Source organism: Gracilinanus agilis, chromosome 2 (assembly GCF_016433145.1).
Source record: "Gracilinanus agilis isolate LMUSP501 chromosome 2, AgileGrace, whole genome shotgun sequence".
In the NCBI taxonomy this organism is placed as follows: Eukaryota; Metazoa; Chordata; class Mammalia; order Didelphimorphia; family Didelphidae; genus Gracilinanus; species Gracilinanus agilis.
The window spans coordinates 573,540,076-573,558,115 of record NC_058131.1 but is presented as its reverse complement, the minus strand read 5'-3'; the positions used below and the strand labels follow the sequence as shown (position 1 = coordinate 573,558,115).

Here is an 18,040-nt window from a genome sequence, read left to right as displayed (position 1 = left end):
TTTCCCATCTCTGGGCCTGGCTCTCTCTCCACTTAACTACCTAGCTGTCTAGCCTATTACTCTTGATTCCAACATTTATTCTATCCAAAATCCTTCACAGCTCTGGGCTCTCTGAGGAAAAAATTTGCTTTTCATCTGAAAATTTGATGGGCATGACTTCCCTTCTTGGCAGAAATGTGAGAACATTGCACATATTGGCAGACTCTGCTTTTAAAAAAATTCTTTGTTACACAATTGACAAGTAGGGGAGAGGGAGGGACATATTCACACATAAAGGTGATATAAAAGATATAAAACAAAGGATATTAATCAAAATTTTAATTTCATGGGCATGCCTTCTGTGCTCTCATCTAAATCACTGATAAAATTATTGAACAGGAAAGAGACAAGACAAGAGAGGTTGCTGGGTGACTTTGGGCAAGTTATTTACCCTATCTGAGTCTCAGTTTCTTAATCTGTCAAATGAGGGATTGGTTGGATTAGATAACTTCTAGATTTCCAGCTCCAAATCTATGTATCTATTCAGAAAAGACCTTTGTGGCACTCTGCGCTTAATATCTGGAAGGGTCCTTAGAGAGGGTCTAACACAGAGACTGAAAACTATGGCCCCTGGGTCAATTCTAGCCTGCTATCAGATTTTTTTAAACCCTTACTTTCTATCTCAGTAACAACTTTTAAGATTGAAGGGCAAGGACTAGGTGAAAGGGTTTGGGGCTACAGACCCAGGTCCTACAAGTCCTACAGACTTCACCCCTGGAGCTCTAATCCCAATGGCACGGAGCTGCCTGTGTCATTGGATTTTGAATTGGTGGTGAATCAAGAATGGTTCTGACATTTAAAAATATAACATGTTTTATTTAAAAATGTAAAAAACAAGGCAGCTAGGTGGCTTAGTGGATTGAAAGCCAGGCTTAGAAACAAGAGGTTCTGGATTCAAATTTTACCTTAGAGACTTCTTAGTTATGTGACCCTGAGCAAGTCACTTGATTTCAATTTATAGCCCTTACTTCTCTTCTGCTTTGGAACTGATACTTAGTATTGATTCTAAGATGGAAGGTAAGTTTTTTTTTGTTTGTTTGTTTTAATGTACAAACCATCCTTAGCTCACCAACTGTTCAAAATCAGAAGGCAAGACAAATTTGTCCCTAAGGCCAGAGTTTACCTTCCCCTGGTCTAACTCAACCTCCTTTTGATACATGGGAGAAAACGGGCCCAGAAAAGATGATTGATCTGTCTAAGGCTATACAGGTAGCAGGACTGGAAATGGAACTCCAACTATTTGATTCCAAATTCTGTGTTTGTGCCAGCACATGAGAGCTGCCTCTCCTCAGAAAGACAAGCAGTACATTTAATAGCACTATCTATCATCCACTTCATCTCTTATCCGGGGGGATAACATGATAGACTTTGTGACATGCTTGGCTAAAGTCAAGTTACACTGTCTCTGGCATCACCCTTATCTTCCAACCCAGTGACTCTTTCCTAAAAGAAAAGGAAGCTAATTCACGAATGCATGTTGGCACTTTGTGCTCATTGCACTATATTCTTAAAGTCAGGGAGGTTTCTAAATACATTTATTTCATCCCCATCATGACTTTCCCCATCGTGGTTTCAATATGTCATGGGTCAGCATAAGAAATTAAATGGAATTTTGGAGTAATTTTGTGGAGGCCATAAATGATATAGAAAACGTTTAGAAACTATGTAGCCTATGACCATATACTAAAATTTTACTATAAACACCCCATGAATGAAAAGGAAAAAATTCAAACTTCTCTGATACAAAGGGAGGACCAAAAAATTTTACTCTAGTTTTCCAAATTGAGAGAGTGCTGCAATATAGATGGGATAAGTTCACATCTATGTCTATATCTATGTCTATATCTATTTTTTTTAACCCTTGTACTTCGGTGTATTGTCTCATAGGTGGAAGATTGGTAAGGGTGGGCAATGGGGGTCAAGTGACTTGCCCAGGGTCACACAGCTGGGAAGTGGCTGAGGCTGTATGTCTATATCTATTTTTAACTGTTTTACAGAATTTTCAAGCCTGTCAATGGGTAGTTTCCAGGATCCATTCTTTTCCCCCTTTTGCAAATGGGAACAACTTCCCCCTTCTAGCATATCTTCTTATTTACCATGATTTCTCAAAGTTTACATAGTGCCATTCTGGGAGCATACATGTATCTTCTCATCTATTTTTTATTTTTTTCTTTATTTTTTTTAAACCCTTAACTTTCTGTCTTAGAACCAATACTGTGTATTGGTTCCAAGGTAGGAGAGTGTATACCTATATCCTCTTAAAGTAACCTGGGATGTAATTTTTTTTTCAAACCTTACTTTCTGTCTTAGAATTGATACAAAGATTTCAAGACAGAAGAACGGTAAGGGCTAGACAACGGGGGTTAAGCGATCTGCCCAGGGTCACACAGCCAGAAGGTGTCTGAGACCAGATTTGAGCTATAGTCCTACCAGCCCCAGACCTGAAGCTCTACCCACTGTGCTACGTAGCTGCCCCTAGATTTCTCTATTCTTCAGATGGTCTGGGGACATACTACTCCATAACTATGGCCATGCCCACCTAGTGTGCACTGTCTACGAATCAGAGAGCACAGTAACCAAAGGACCTTCCTCCTAGCCTCGTCTCCACCTGAGTCCATCAGATTTGCCACTGAAAACTTCTATCTGGCTGCTGGAGAGAGACAAATAGATTACAGGTCCGTACCGGTACTGGGCCATGTCCAGCTTGTTCCCCAGAAGCAGCACGGGGTAGTCATGCTGGGTCTCCTTTGCGTGGTGGCTGATGATCTCCAGGTATTGGCTACAGCCCTCAAAGTTTCTCCTGTCATCAATACTGTAGACGATGAGGAAGGCTTGCGCCCAGCTTAGGTAGCGCTTACAGTTTCTGGGAACATCCTGGGGGTCAGAGAGAGAAGCGGATGACACATGGGGTGGCCTCAGGCCTCCGTCTGAGATGGGAAGGGGCCACGTCCCCAGCCCTCACCTGAGTTACCCTGGCCCTATCTCTCCTCCCTTTGTACATTGTTCCCCAGCCGAGCCCATTTCAAAGGAACATTTGAATCTGGATTTGGCCTGGCATGAAAGGGGCCATTGTCCCCTCTGCTGCCGGGGAAGAGGCGACACCAGATCCTGAGGGCCAGCGGCCAAAGGCTCTGATGTCACCAACTCTGGGACCTGAGCATCCACGGGCAGCAGCGGGTGGCCCGTTGGATGTAACCTTGCTCCATGGAGAACTCGCTAGGGACAGACAACTGACAACTTTCGCTTGTTCCAGGGACCCGTTTAAAGATTCCTGTGTGGCTCGCAAAGTCCCTTTGACGGGGACAGAAAGGGGAGGCTGCAGAAGCCCAGAATCTTAGAGCAGGGAAGGACCTCAGAAGACAGCTAGTCCAACCCACGTTTTACCAAGAATTCCCACTACAACATACTCGGCAAGCAGTGGGCCAGCCTTGGTCTCTAGTCCCAAAGTACTACATCCCCCTTTGGGGTAGCTCTGAGGTTAATGGTTAGGGATGTTTTCCTTAAGTTAAGCCTTAATTTACCTCTCTGCAATTTTCACTTAGTCCTTCTGTTCTGCCTTTTGGGATCAAACAGAACATGTCTCTTTGGCAAGAGAATTAATACGATACTACATATAATCCTATATTCTATTGATATGCTATTATATAATTGTATAACAATGAATACAATGATAGTATAATATGATGTAATGCATAATATTAATATATAATTACACTTTAATTTTATAATGATGATGATGATAGCTAGCATTTTTTTTTAACCCTTAACTTCTGTGTATTGGCTCCTTGGTGGAAGAGTGGTAAGGGTGGGCAATGGGGGTCAAGTGACTTGCCCAGGGTCACACAGCTGGGAAGTATCTGAGGCCAGATTTGAACCCAGGATCTTCCATCTCTAGACCTGACTCAGTTCACTGAGCCACCCAGTGCCCCCTAATATTGCGTTTAAAATAATATAGCATTTTAGAGGGCAGCTGGGTGGCACAGTGAATAGAATGCTGGGCCTAGAGTCAAGAAAATTCATCATCCTGAGTTCAAATCTGACCTCAGTCACTTACTTTCTGTGTGATACTGGACACACTTATTTGTTGTGTGGTCCTGGGGAGGTCACCTTACTCTGCTTGCCTCAGTTTCCTTATCTATCAAATGAGCTGGAGAAAGAAATGGCACCACTGCAGTATCTTTGACAAGAAAACCCCAAATGGGGTCATGAAGAGTCAGACATGACTTTAAAAAAAAAAAGAATTTTAAGGCCTAGAGATGGGAGGTCCTAGGTTCAAGTCTGGCCTCAGACACTTCCCAGCTGTGTAATCCTGGGCAAGTCACTTAACCCCCACTGCCTACTCTTACCACTCTTCTGCCTTAGAGCCATTGACTCCAAGACAGAAGGTAAGGGTTTAAAAAAAAAAGAATTTTAGAGCAGAAGGGATTTTTGAACATAGACTAGTAGAGATGACAAAGCCCTTAGAATATAGAATGTTAGAATATAGAACATTAACTCTCAAGGGGTCACAATATTCAAATGTAGAATATAAGAGCCAGAAAAGAACCTTAATAGACCATCTAGACCATGAAGCCTCACAAGGGAGGGTCAGGACCTTGTTCAAGATTACATACATGTGGAGGCTGAAAAGGACCAGAATCTTGTGCTCTAACCACTCTTCCTCCTCCTCCTCCTCCAACAGAAGAGAAAGGGCTAGGCAAACAGGGCTGTGACTTTGCCCAGAGTCACACAGCTTGGTAGGAAATGTCTGAGGCCAGATTTGAACTCAGGACCTTCCATCTCTAGGCCTGGCTCTCTATCCATGGAGCCACCTAGCTTCCCACCCCCAAAGACTTCTTAGAGGGCACAGGACTGAATCATGGCTCTGTCACTTATTATGAATAAGACTTTGGGCAAGTCACTCTTTTGTCTTGATAAATAATGAGTTCCCTTTCACTAAAGATGGCCAAGAAAGGGCTCAATGACTGTTCTGGGCTTCACTTTTTTGCCTGTAAAAAATGGTTGAATTAAATCAACTTCCAGCTCTGAATCTATTATCCCAGGCTCTTTACCACCCTGAGGACAAGCTAGTTCTTAGATGGCAGGGAGGAGTTCCTTAGTGTTACCTGATCTGCAGTGTCCATCACTCTCAGCAAGACTGGTTGTTGGTCTACGGTCTCCTCTGAGGTATAGGTGTCTTCTGAAATACAGAAGTATTGAGCATATCAGTGGGGAAGGAGGCAGGGGAAAGGATCATATGAAGGCAGAAAACCTGCCATTTCTTCTTGCTTTCTATCAACTGTTGAGCAGAGGCCTCTGGGTTGCTTTGGGGTGCCATCCAGGATACTGACTCTGAGTCATCGAACTTCTGGGGTTGGGGCCTGGATGTTGTTTTTGCTGTTGTTATGGTCACCCTTTTTAGTCATAACCAGGTGTTCTGCCTTCTTTGTAGCTCTTCAGAAAAGGCCCAGCCAGGCCTGTCAGAAAAGGAATTTCTGCACCAGGCATTCCCTACACCAATAAAATGATAGGCTTCAGTCCAAACCAAAAGGTCGGCTCTGCAAGAACCTCTCTAAGGTTCACATTGCCTCTAGACTTCTGTATTGACATATCAGCAAGAGAACCATGGCTTGTGACATTAGGCAAAGTCCTTCCTGGAAGTGATTCCATCCACAGGGGTGGAGGGGAAGCGTGGGCATGACTTCACCCTCCTGAGCCTCCAAGCAAAGCACCCTTCAGACCACTGTTTGTACTTGCGTGACGAGGGCCTGAGTCAGGTCCTGGAAGATATACAAGTTTTGTGAACATCTAGAATAAATCATTAACAATCCTCACCCATGGTCTGCTTTGGGGGCTTATATAAATAGCTGTAATTATTTGACAAGAAATTCAATGGAAAAAATGGCCCAAACACTTCGCTATATTTGGTCCAACAACAGCTGTCCTTAGATTTTCACATCTCATTCAGTTTGTTTCATTTCCCTGCCAAAGTGGCCCAATAAGCTCTCCTGGGGCCTCCCAAACAGGCAAGATGCCCTATGCAGTGTCTCAGCAAAGACACTGGACCAACCCTCCTCAAAGATGCTTATGTCTCCATCCCTCCCAAAGGGGGGTGGTAGAGAGGGAGAGAGAGAGAGAGAGAGAGAGAGAGAGAGAGAGGAGAAAGGAAGGAGGAGACAAAGAAGGAGAAGGAAAGATAAGGAGAGAGAGAGGAGGGAAAGAAGAAGGGAGATGGATGTATGGAGGGATAGAGAAAGGAAAAGAAGAAAATAGGGAGAGAGAAAGAGACAGAGAAAGAGTGGAAGAGAAGAAGAAAGAGACAGATGGATAAAGGATGAGAGAAAGGAAGAGAGAAAATGGAGGGGAGAGAAAAATGGATGGATAGGAAAAGAAAAGGAAGAGAGAAAAAGAGAAGGGGAGAAGGGAGGAGAGTAAGAGAGAGATGGATGGAAGGAGTGAGAGAGAAAAGGGAAGAGAGAAAAGAGTAGAGAGAAGAAGAGAGATGGAGGGAGGGAGAAAGAGAAAGAGAGAAAGAAAGAAAGAGAGAGAGAGAGAGAGAGAGAGAGAGAGAGAGAGAGTCCATGAATGATCCTAGACTTAACACACAGCATTGGACCATAGATCCAAAGATGGAAAGGATCTTAAAGGCCATCTAGTTCACCATTCCCCCTCCTCATTTTACAGATAAGAAAACTTGGTCTAAAAGAGTTAAGGGAGTAATCCAACATCACACAGTTAAGATGTATCTGAGGTGGTATATGAACCCAGATTCCTCAGTCCATCATGCCTCCTGGTTCATCACTTCTCTCTGGAAGATGTCCTAGCCCTATACATGAGCAATGTAGGCACTTGCCCAGTGTGATCTTCTCCTCTAAAGGCTTCCCTCAAAAGCATGTGCATGAAACTCCCATTATTAGAATCCCTCACCACCCAAAAGCTTTATAGCATCATAGCAAATATGTTGGGGAGGAGGATCCTATTGGCACATATTGACAACTCAGCTCTGATTAATTTTTTAGATTAAAGAGTGGTTACCTAAGAAGGTCTCCAGAAAGTCAGACAAGATCTGTAAATATTAAAACAAGATGGAGGAGAAGGAAAGGTTACGAATAAGGACCCCTAGGTAGCACAGCAGATAGAGCTCTGGACCTGGAGCCAAGGAAGACCTGAGTTCAAATTCTGCCACAGGCACTTACTAGCCATGTCCAGACCTTGGGCACTTAATCTCTTTGCCTCAGTTTCCTTAATTATAAAATGGGAATAAAAACAGTACCTACTTCTTAGGGTTATTGTAAGGATCAAAAGATTTCAGTGTCCAGCACATAGTAAGAACTTAATAAATGTTTGTTTTTCTTATCCTTAGAAAGGATAGGCTGAAGGTTGGCTGGAGGAAAAAGGTCCAGCAAACCTCAGGTAATGTGAGAGCCCCTGGATCCTATGTAGGGGGTTAGGAGGCACTGAAAAGGGTTTTAGCAAGAGAGAGACCTGATGATAAACTTTGCCTATTTCTCAACTTGAACTAGACTCACTCTACTTTTTTTTTTTAACCTCTTACCTTCCATCTTAGAATCAGTACTGTGTAAGGGCTAGGCAATGGAGGTTAAGTGACTTGCCCAGGGTCACACAGCTAGGAAGGGTCTGAGGCCAGATGTGAACCCTGGACCCCTTGTCTTCAGATCTGGTGCTCTATCTATCCACTGAGTCACCCAGCTGCCCCCACACTTTAATTCTTAAAGTCTCTAGTCTTCTTATCATCTCTTTTACCACCTTTAGCATCTTCCAGAAGACATAAGATCACATTTATTTAGCATTTTTAAATATGCAAAGGACATATGATTTAATTTTATTCTCACAACAATCTTGCAAGGTAGGGTTTTTTCATTAACTTCATTTTATAGATGTGGAAATGGAGACCCAAAGAGTCAGTAAAGTGACTTGTCCAGGGGCTGTGCCTCAGATACAGCTTGGGTCTGAGGCAGAATTTAAAGCACATGTCTTCCTGACTCAAAGTCCAGTGGCCTCTCCATTAGGCCATAACAAGATCTACTTGGCCACCTAACTAACTCCTGGCCACTGGGGCTTTGGTTTTCTCTCTTGCTAGTGTGGCTTCTAGCTATCCTCCCCACTTTGGTCTTTGTCAGCTCTAACCCATCCTGCAAAGTGTATACCACCCGGAAACTAGATTCATTTCCTCTCATCATCATGTCATTCCTCTGCCTAAAACTTGGATAACAGGGAGAACCCTGGAATCTCTCATAGTAAGTAAAAACTTTTCTGCTTCACTCCCAAGGTCCACAATCTCATTCCCACCATTGGGACTTTGCTCATCAATTAATCCATCAATGAACATTAATCAAGCATGCAGTATGTGCCAGGTACTGTGCTAGGCCATGAAGATATTTTTTAAGTTGTGTCTGATACTTTGTTTTCTTCTAGCCTTTCAGGATTTTTTTTAAAACCCTTACCTTCCGTCTTAGAATCAATACTGTGTATTGGTTCCAAGACAGAAGAGTGGTAAGGGCTAGGCAATGGGGAGTCAAGTGACTTGCCAAGGGTTACACAGCTGGAAAGTGTCTGAGTTCAGATTTGAACCCAGTACCTCCCATCTGTAGGCCTGGCTCTCAATCCACTGATCCACCCAACTGTCCCTGTCTGACTCTTTATGACCCCATTTGAAGTTTTCTGAGCAAAGATACCATAGTGGTTTGCCATTTCCTTCTCCAGCTCATTTGACAGGTGAGGAAACAGAAAGGGTTAAGGGATTTGCCTAGGATCACCCAACTAGTAAGTGTCTGAAGCCAGCTTTGAACTCAGATCTTCTCAACTCCAGACACGAAACTCTATCCTCTGTGCCACCTAGCTGCCCATTCCAATTCTATGTGTCCTTTCAGGCTGAAGACAAATTCAAACCATTTGTCTGCCAAGAAGCATTTTGTGACAATTCTAGCCTCGACTCCTTTCTCCCCCACAGTTTGGCAGTCGATTTGGACCATGGACTGTAGAGTTGGAAAGGTCCTTAGAGGGTCAAGTCTACTCTCTCCCCTCCCCTCCTTTTGGTGATTTCATCAGAACCCATGAATTCAATGATCATCTCTATACATTTGAGCCCCAGCCCTACCTGTCCAGCCCTCACCTTTCTCCTAACCTTTATCCTCCATTGCCAATGCCTTGCTGGGCATCTTCGACAGATAGCCCATTGGCAGCTCAAATCCACCATGTCCAAAACAGAAGCTATTATCGACCCCCTCCTCCGTAAAGCCAACCCATCTTCAGAAGTCCCCATTTTTCTGGTTCTGTTTCCCTTTTATTTTAGTTGAGGAAACAGAGACACAGAGCAACAAAAGGATTTGCCAAGGGTCATATTAGCATCCAAATTAGAATTTGAACTCTAGCCCCTGACTCCAGATTCAACGTTCTTTTCCCTATAGCACTGCATCTCTCATTTTCTGATTTTCTTCTTGGCGTTTGCTTTGTTTTCTAGCCAGAGTACGAGGTCTCTGAGGTGAGTGCGACAGCTTTCTACTCAGTTATCATCTATATTAACACTAGATACTAGCAAAGTTTCTTAAAGTAAATAAACACTGCTTCTTAAACTTTCTGGATCTCTTTCCTGCAGAGAACTCCCATAAGTTTGTGAAAACCAAAGGCAGATGATTATCCAAAGAGTCACAGCTCTTCAGAGATGACTCAGTGGAAAAAGACCAGGTTCTAATTCTGGCTCTCTGTGATTTGGGGCAAATCACTTAATCTCTCTCATGTCATCAGTTTCCTTAGCTGTAAAATGGGCATAAAAATATCTCACTTCTTTTCCTTATAGGGATTTTATGAGGATCCAATGAAAAAAGTATAAATTCTTTTCAAGAATGTAGAGCCAGAGGGGTCAAGTAAGTCTAAAATGAAAGTAGATGCTTAGAGTGAAGAGGATGCTGAGAAGGGAGGAGGGACTCTTGGTAAACAAACTTTGTCTGCTTCATATTTTCACCCAAGAATCACTATTCCAAGAACACCTCAGAAGGCTAGTCACAGACAGTTTTCCTCTTCTCCCCATCATATCTAGGAGCCCAGAAGGAACTCCGTCTCAGTTACATTTTCAGCAGGGTAAGGGTTTGGGGATGAGGAGTGTGATCTTGGTGGGAAGTGGGGGACGGGAAGAAGTGCACATTTCAAAGGGACACTTTGAGGGGGCAGCTGGGTAGCTCAGTGGATTGAGAGCCAGGTCTCAAGGTGAGAGGTCCTGGGTTCAAATTTGACCTCAGACACTTCCCCGTTGTGTGACCCTGGGCAAGTCACTTCACCCCATTGCCTAACCCTTACTACTCTTTTGCCTTAGAACCATTACACAGTATTGATTCTAAGACAGAAGTTAAGGGTTTAAAACAAATTACTTATATCAATTCTAAGACGGAAGGCAAGGTGTTTTTTTTTTAATGTAATTGAGAAATACTTAACAAAATAAATAAAAATACAACAAAATATAGAGAACATATTTTAAAATTAAGTCAACATGTGGCTCACAGGGATCCTTACACAGGCAACTCTTCAAGGCTAGAAAATTACTAGAAGACAATAAAATTATATGGATCTGCCGGGCTGGAGGGAGTTTCCCTATGAGGAGATCCCTTTATGGATGACATGGAAGCCCAAAAAGACGGCACTCATTATTATGCACTTTTCCCCAGAGCGCCTTTCTTCATCCTTTTGAAGCCACAGACTGTGCTGCCCAAGAACGGGAAGCAGAGACCCGGGAGAAGCTCCCTGAATCCTGCGGCTCTTAGGCAGCGGGGAAAGGCGAGAATGTCGGAGGCCGGACAGAAAGCACCAAGGCGGGGTGCGGAGCTCCTAGCGGGCACCGGAGTGCGTGGCCATGCTGAGCCAAGTCCGGGAGTCAGGGGCCAAGGGGCAGGTCACAGACTCCTCTAACATTCCAAGGACTCCATCCGCCATTCAGAACGCCGGCCTTAATCATGAAGCTCAAACCGCCAAGGACAAATAAGATGAATGGAACTGAGAGCTGTAACTCCGGGGGGAGGGGGGACAGGAGTACTTTTGCTTCAAAAGGATAATTCTCATAGGGTTGGCTGGACCCCTCTGCCAAGAACCGCCCCCCCCCCTCCAGTAGCCTCACTCCCTCATCCAACTCCGTCCCCGGCAGAGGTGGCTCGCTTCCTCTCCTGCCCGCCCTGCTTCTGGCCTTATTCACCAGCACCCTTGGATGGCTACTCAGGTCCTCCCCTGGCAGCAACAGCAGACGGGTCTCTCTGTCATCAGGGAAGAAAATTCCTCTAAGTGTCCCAGAGGGTACTTCTTCCCTCCCCCCCACTCCCCACCAAGGTCACACATTCCCCCTCCCCAAACCCTGCTGAAATTGTAACTCTGAGGCTGAGTTCCTTCTGGGGTCTTCCACGTGATGGAGAACTCAGGCCCTTCTGTCTCCAGGCCTGGCTCTCTCCTCTCCCCAGATCATAGCTTTAGGGCCAGTCTTGGGGTGGCTGGAAATCAGGCCTCAGTGGAGACACTCAGGCATTGTTGTTTTTGTTGTTTACTCTTTCGATTGTGTCTAATTCTAATTTGTTATTAAAATAAAAAAAGTTTAAATAAAAAATTAATTTAAAAAACCATGTCTAACTCTTTGTGGCTTCATTTGGTTTTCTTTTTTTAGCCTTTACCTTCCATCTTAAAATCAATACTGTGTCTTGGTTCCAAGGCAGAGAAGAGTGGGAAGGGCTAAGCAATGGGGTTAAGTGACTTGCCCAGGGTCACAGAGCTGGGAAGTGCCGGAGGCCAGATTTGAACCTATATTTGGGGTTTTCTTGGCAAAGACACTGGAGTGCTTTGCCATTTCCTTCTCCAGCTCATTTGACAGATGAGGAAACAGAGGCAAATAGAATTAAGCAACTCATCCAGGATCACACAGTTAGTAAGCATCTGAGGCCAGATTTGAGCTCAGGTATTCCTGACTCCAGGCCTTTCTCCCTTTTCAGCATCCTTCTCACTCCAGTTATTGATCATCTTCATATTTCCCTCTGTTCTCCCCCTCCCACTTCCCAGTGGTCCATCCAGACCTGCCCTCTCCAAGCAACAACCCATTTCTGGATCTTTATCTCCTTCTCCCCCATCAACCTAAAGACACTGGCTAATTCCATGCCCCATTCCTTTAGAGCCCTGCTCTACTGATTTTTTTTACTTTCTGTCTTAGAATCAATACTGTGAATTGGTTCCAAGGTAGAAGGGTGAGAAGGGCTAGACAATGGGGGTGAAGTAAGTTGCTCAGGGCCACTCAGCTAAGAAGTGTCTAAGGTCAGATCTGAACCCAGAACCTCCTGTCTTTAGGCCTGCCTCTCAATCTCCTGAGCCATCTAGCTGCCCCTACACAGTATGGTTCTAAGACAGAAGGAAAGAGTTTAAAAAATAAAATAAAATGGGGGGAAGTTATAAATAAGATTATAAAAAATTCACCCATAAGGGTCCTTGAAGGCCACTTGTTGACTTAATTTAGACTAGATGACCTCTAAGTCTTTGATCCTATAACTGATATTCATTTTCTTAATTAATTAATTAATTAAGAATATTTTTCCATGGTTCCATGATTTATGTTCTTTCCTTTCCCTCTTCCCTCCCCCCTCCCAGAGCTGAGGAGCAATTCCACTGAATTCTACAGGTATCATTGTTATAACTGATATTTATAAATAATAGTTAGAAAGGGCATTCATTTTTCAGGATGCCATTTGATCCTGAAAACAATACACCAAGATATATTTCTATATTCCTAGAATGTTGGTGTTACAAGAGATACTTGAGAAAACCCAGTCTAATGTCCTCATTTTCCAGCTGAGGATATCGAGCTTCACACCTGGAATAACTGGTTCAAGGTAGTACATAGCTGGGCATCTGACTTCAACGAGCCTGTTATTTGTGAGGCATAATGGCGGGTCTGAGGACACAACAACCCAAGGTACCAAAAGTCCCTACCTTCAAAGAGTTTTCATTCTAGGAGGAGAGCAGCCAATAGAACAGTGAAACAGATCCGTTAACACAAATGCAAAGGAAGGAAAGCACTTACTCACAACTAGGATTCTAAGAGGCAGCTAGGTGGTGCAGTGGATAGAGCCCTGGGCTTGAAATAAGAAGATTCCTTTCTGAGTTCAAATCTGGTCTCAGGCACTTACTAGCTGTATGACCCTAGGCAAGTCACTTAACCCTGTTTGCCTCAGTTTCCTCATCTATAAAATGAGCTAGGGAAAGAAATAGCAAACCAGTCTAATATCTTTGCCAAGAAACCCTCAAATGGAGTCATGCAGAGTTGGACACAACTGAAAAACAACTGAACAACAACAAAAGGATTCTAAGAATTAGAGGTAATGAAGGTGTTCCTGGAGAATAGTAGATGCAGAGACATGCAGCAAGGTGTTTACAAATCAGGCACTTTGGCTGAAAGACAGAGTACATGACAATTTTTAAACCTGTTCTTTCTGTTTTAGAATCAATACTATGTATGGATTCCAAGGCAAAAGAGGATAAGGGCTAGGCAATGGGTGTTAAGTGACTTGCCCAGGGTCACACAGCTAGGAAGTGGGTGAGACCAGATTTGAACCCAGGACCTCCTGTCTCTAGACCTAACTCAGTTCACTGAGCCACCTATCTGTCCCCAAAGTCACATAATTTGTAAGCATCAGAGTCTGGGCCTGAACCTATATCACAGGGTTACAAATTTAGAGCTGGAAGGGATCCGAGAGAGGGTGTACATAGATAAGGAAGTGGAAGACAACCAGGGCAAAGTGACTTACTTGCTTGTAAAATCCTTAAGCACAAGGATTGCTTGGTTTTCTGTCTTTGTGTCTCCCACATAATAGCCCATTGAATAAGATTGATCGATTGATCACCTACCTATGGTCTTACAAGTAATAAAGCAAGAGAACCAAGATGGGAATGGAGGCTCTTTGATCCCTGAACCAATATTCCCTCCCCTCCACCTGCTCTTGGTAAATCATTTCTCCTCTCCCCCATTCATAGCTGTAGGGATAGTATTGGGGTGGCTGAAGACACTCAGGGATTTTTGTTTTTGTTGTTGTTCCGTCTTTTGATCATGTCTGACTCTTTATGGCCCCATTTGAGGTTTTCTTGGCAAAGGTACTGGAGCGGTTTGCCATTTCCTTCTCCAGTTCATTTTACAGATGAAGAAACTGAGGTAAACCCGGTTAAGTGACTTGCCTGGGGTCACACAATTAGCAAGTATTTGAGTTAAGAGATTTGATCTTGGTTCTTCCTGACTCCAAGCCTGTCACTCTATCCACTGAGCCACCTAGCTGCCCCACTTGGGGATGGATCCCCTGGAAAGAGAAACAAGGGGAGATGGAAATAATAAATAAGCATCTTACCCAAGTTAGGATCATATTCACTGATAAACCGCTTGGTCAGAAACTTCACAGTCAAAGCTGCAAGAAGCAAAACAAACAAATAAAAATGTTTTTCCAATCTCCTGCCATCTTAGTCTCTTTTCACTGCAAGCAGGCACATTTGTGGTTGGGAGAAACAACTATTTTGATCCTTCTGATCCCCCACACTGATGGAGAGTCCAGCTCTCCAGGGAGAAAAGGGGACAGAGAAGTCATTAAGGAGGGTTTTGCATCATTGAGGTCCTCACCCCATTCCAAAGGAATCAGAAACAAGGAGATCACATGTCCCTCTCGAAATATTCAAGGATTTAAGAAAGCTAGGGATTAAAACAGCGAGGACAAATGATGTACACAGCAAGAGTTATGTAAAGGACTCCATCCCCCCCCTACCCCACCAGCTACCCTGGTCCCTTGCTTGGGTAAAACATATCAATAAGGGAAGAGCTTATTGTCCTTAGAGCAAAGTTGGGGTGGGGTGGGATGCTGATGTGGGAATTTTACTCAATTTTTCAAAAGGTCCAAAAAGAAAAGATAAAGGCTGGAGATGCAGAATGTCCCTCAGGAGCCGTCTAAAATCTCAGTTTTCCTTTGAGAAATCCTAGCCTGTGGTCAAGATAGACTGATTTTAGAATTCTAGTCCTTGCTCCTTCCCAGCTCCAAGTTTACTAAGGTAGAAACACCAGGCGACTGAAAAGGCCAGAAGAAGTGTTTTCACTGAATATAACATTTTTGGAACCAATTTTGGAATAGAAAATTTTGGAAGGAATTTAAAAACATACAAAGACCATTTATCAGTTAGCAAAGTCAACAGAGGTTCGTTCTGGGTCCTGAAATCAGTCATGCAGGGTCAGATGTTAGGCTGCTCTCTAAAAAGCAGCAGGATATTTTCTTAACTGAAAGTGCTTTTCTAAATGCTTCCGAAAACTTTTTTCCCAAGATTCCAAGACTCCATGATTTTGCAAACTCCTGTCTGGGGAATACATATTTGAAAATTCAAATTCTTTTATTTATATAGCTCTTAGTGAAAGAAATGATGCCATTGAATAATGGCTTTGGTTAACATCTTGATTTTCATTGCTAAGAATTCAATCTCTTTCCATTTAAAAAAAGATGACATATTCTGCCTTGACACAATAGACAGTTCCAAAAAAGTACAGAAAAAGGACATTCACTCAAAGAGGCAAAACTGCCAGTGAGGGTGAAAAATAACCCTTCTCTACAGCAAAGAAATAGGGTCTTAACCAGCAATTTCATTGTTATAGTAAACTTTCAGATAAGAAAACTCCCTTTATCAATCTAGGATAGCACTTTCTCTGCCATTTATAGAGCTTCAGTGAGTTGCCTGGGAAAGTAAATGACTTGCCCAGAGCCATCTAGTCAGTAGGTAGCAGAGGAAAGATTTGATCCAGGGAGAAGCCCTGAGTTCAAGTATGACATCAGACACTCAACTGTGTGATTCTGGGGAAGTAATTTAATTTCTGTTTGCCTCGGTATTCTCATCTGCAAAATGGGGATGATAATAGTATCGACCTCTTAATGTTTGTTGTGAGCATAAAATGGGATAATAATTGTAAAGCACTTAGCACAGTGTCTGGAACATAGTAAGTACTCCATAGATATGAACTATTAATCATTATTATTATTAGCCCAGAGGCCAGCTCTTCAGACAACTTCTCTATCTACTTAAAAAAAGAAAAACACCAACAAACTCTTACCTTCTGTCTTAGAATGGATACTAAGTGTTGGTTCCAAAGCAGAAGAGTGGGAAGGGCTAGGCAATGGGGGTTAAGTGACTTGCCTAGGAAGGGACAGCTAGGAAGTAATTGAGGCTATGTTTGAACCCAGAATCTTCTGTCTTCTGGTTTGGCTCTCTTTCCACAGAGCCACCTAGCTGCCCTTTCTCTCTCCACTTTTTGTGCTTCAGGAAAACCAGGTATCAATTTTGTTCCTACATCAGGCCATTGGTTTTGAAGTTGCAGTCTGCTCACCCATCACAGGCCTAAAGGAATGTGACTAAGAAAAAAATTCTCAATCGAGTTTTAAATAGGATCTACTAATTGTTAGGACCTTTTAAAAACTGGTAGGTGAGGGAGCAGCTGGGTTGCTCAATGGCTTGAGAGCCAGGCCTAGAGATGGAAGGTCCTGGGTACAAATCTGGCCTCAGATACTTCCTAGCTGTGTGACCTTGGGCAAGTCACTTAACCACTATTGCCTAGCTCTTACTGCTGTTCTGTTTTGGAACCAATATACAGTATTGATTCTAAGATGGAAGGTGGTGTAAGGGCTTAATTTTTTTTTGTTTTGTTTTAAGTGATAGATGAAAATAGAGAGAACTCAAAGAAAAATCCTTCTGGCTCGGCCCAGCCAAGACCTAAGAAGGAAAAACATAGAAGTCTGAAGCCCAAGGCTCCATTTCCAACTGTCATACTGGCATTAGTTCCATATGCAAATTCCAATTCAAGGAACATTTATTAAATGTCAATTCTCTGAGGGTAAAGACTATGGTTTTTGTTTTTTGTTTTTTTGGATTCCTAGACATTAGCATGCAGGACCTGGCGCACCCTCATAGCTTAATAAATGCTTGCTGACAATCTCTTGGGAAGATGAAAAGCTTAAGTAAGATAGGATGCTTGCCCTCTTGAGATTTATGGTCTGGTAGGGAGATAAGATAGACTCAGACAACTAAAATACTCAGTAAGTAATACATGACAAGTGCCTTAAAGAAAGCAGAACAAAGTGTTAGGCAGGAAAGCCTAATGGAAGAAGGAGAGACTGTTACTGCAAGAGAGAGCACAATGGATAGCATGCCAGGCCTGGAGTTGGGAGGTCCTGGGTTCAAATCTGGATTCAGACACGTCCTAGCTGTGAGACCCTGGGCAAGTCACTTAACCTTTATGGCCATTTTTCTGTCTTAGAATTGATTCCACGACAGAAGTTAAGGGCTTAAAAAAAGAGTGAGAGGTTTAGAGTTCTCATAATCCAGCATTTTGCTTCCATGATTTTCTCCCCTTTCTCTCCACATGCCTCCCTATCCCCTCTAATAACTACCTAAACATTTTTAAGCTATCATATGTCAGACACTGCGCTGGTGATCCCAAGACAAAAATCAAACTGTCCCTGTCAGAGTTGCCATAGAAGTCAGACTATATATACCTCCCAAAGGGATGGGGATGAGGAGAGCTGCTGTATCCATGATTTCCTAGTTGTAGGGAACTCCCAGAAGAGGAAACATCATCCTCTACCAATCCAGGGCAGCAACTTCTCTGCAATTCAGAGTTTCCTAGAGCTCTGAGAGGCTAAGTAACTTGTCTGGGGTCACACAGCCAGTATGTAGTAAAGGTAGCACTTGAACCCAGTTCCTTCTGGCTTTGAGGCCCTCTCTATACATGGGCTGACTCTCCAAGATGACGCCTGATTTTTCCATTGTCCCAAACCTCCCTCGAGAGCCCCATTTGTCTCCCCAGAACCCCATCTTCATTCAGAGATTGAATTTTTGCAGCTAGATGTGGCCTTGGCAGGGTCCAGCTACCATTCCCTCGGATCATAGGGATAGGGAGAAGGAAAGAGAAAAAGTCAACTTCTCTGCCCCGGGATAGAGAAGCGGGGCAGGGGCGGGGGTGGGGGGTGGG

The 18,040-nt window shown here is 43.4% G+C and overlaps 1 protein-coding gene across 1 annotated transcript in view; it reads right to left on the bottom strand.

The window, feature by feature from the left end:
• Positions 1–2,392: 2,392 nt before the first annotated feature.
• RASL12 (RAS like family 12) overlaps positions 2,393–18,040 on the bottom strand; it is a 31,041-nt gene continuing 15,393 nt past the window's right edge. The window contains exons 2-4 of the mRNA XM_044660119.1: positions 14,394–14,450; positions 5,145–5,218; positions 2,393–2,913 (exon numbers count right to left, since the gene is read on the bottom strand). Coding sequence (XP_044516054.1) covers positions 2,632–2,913; positions 5,145–5,218; positions 14,394–14,450 — 413 coding nt within the window. The 3' untranslated portion in view covers positions 2,393–2,631. The remainder of the gene's footprint in view (positions 2,914–5,144; positions 5,219–14,393; positions 14,451–18,040) is intronic.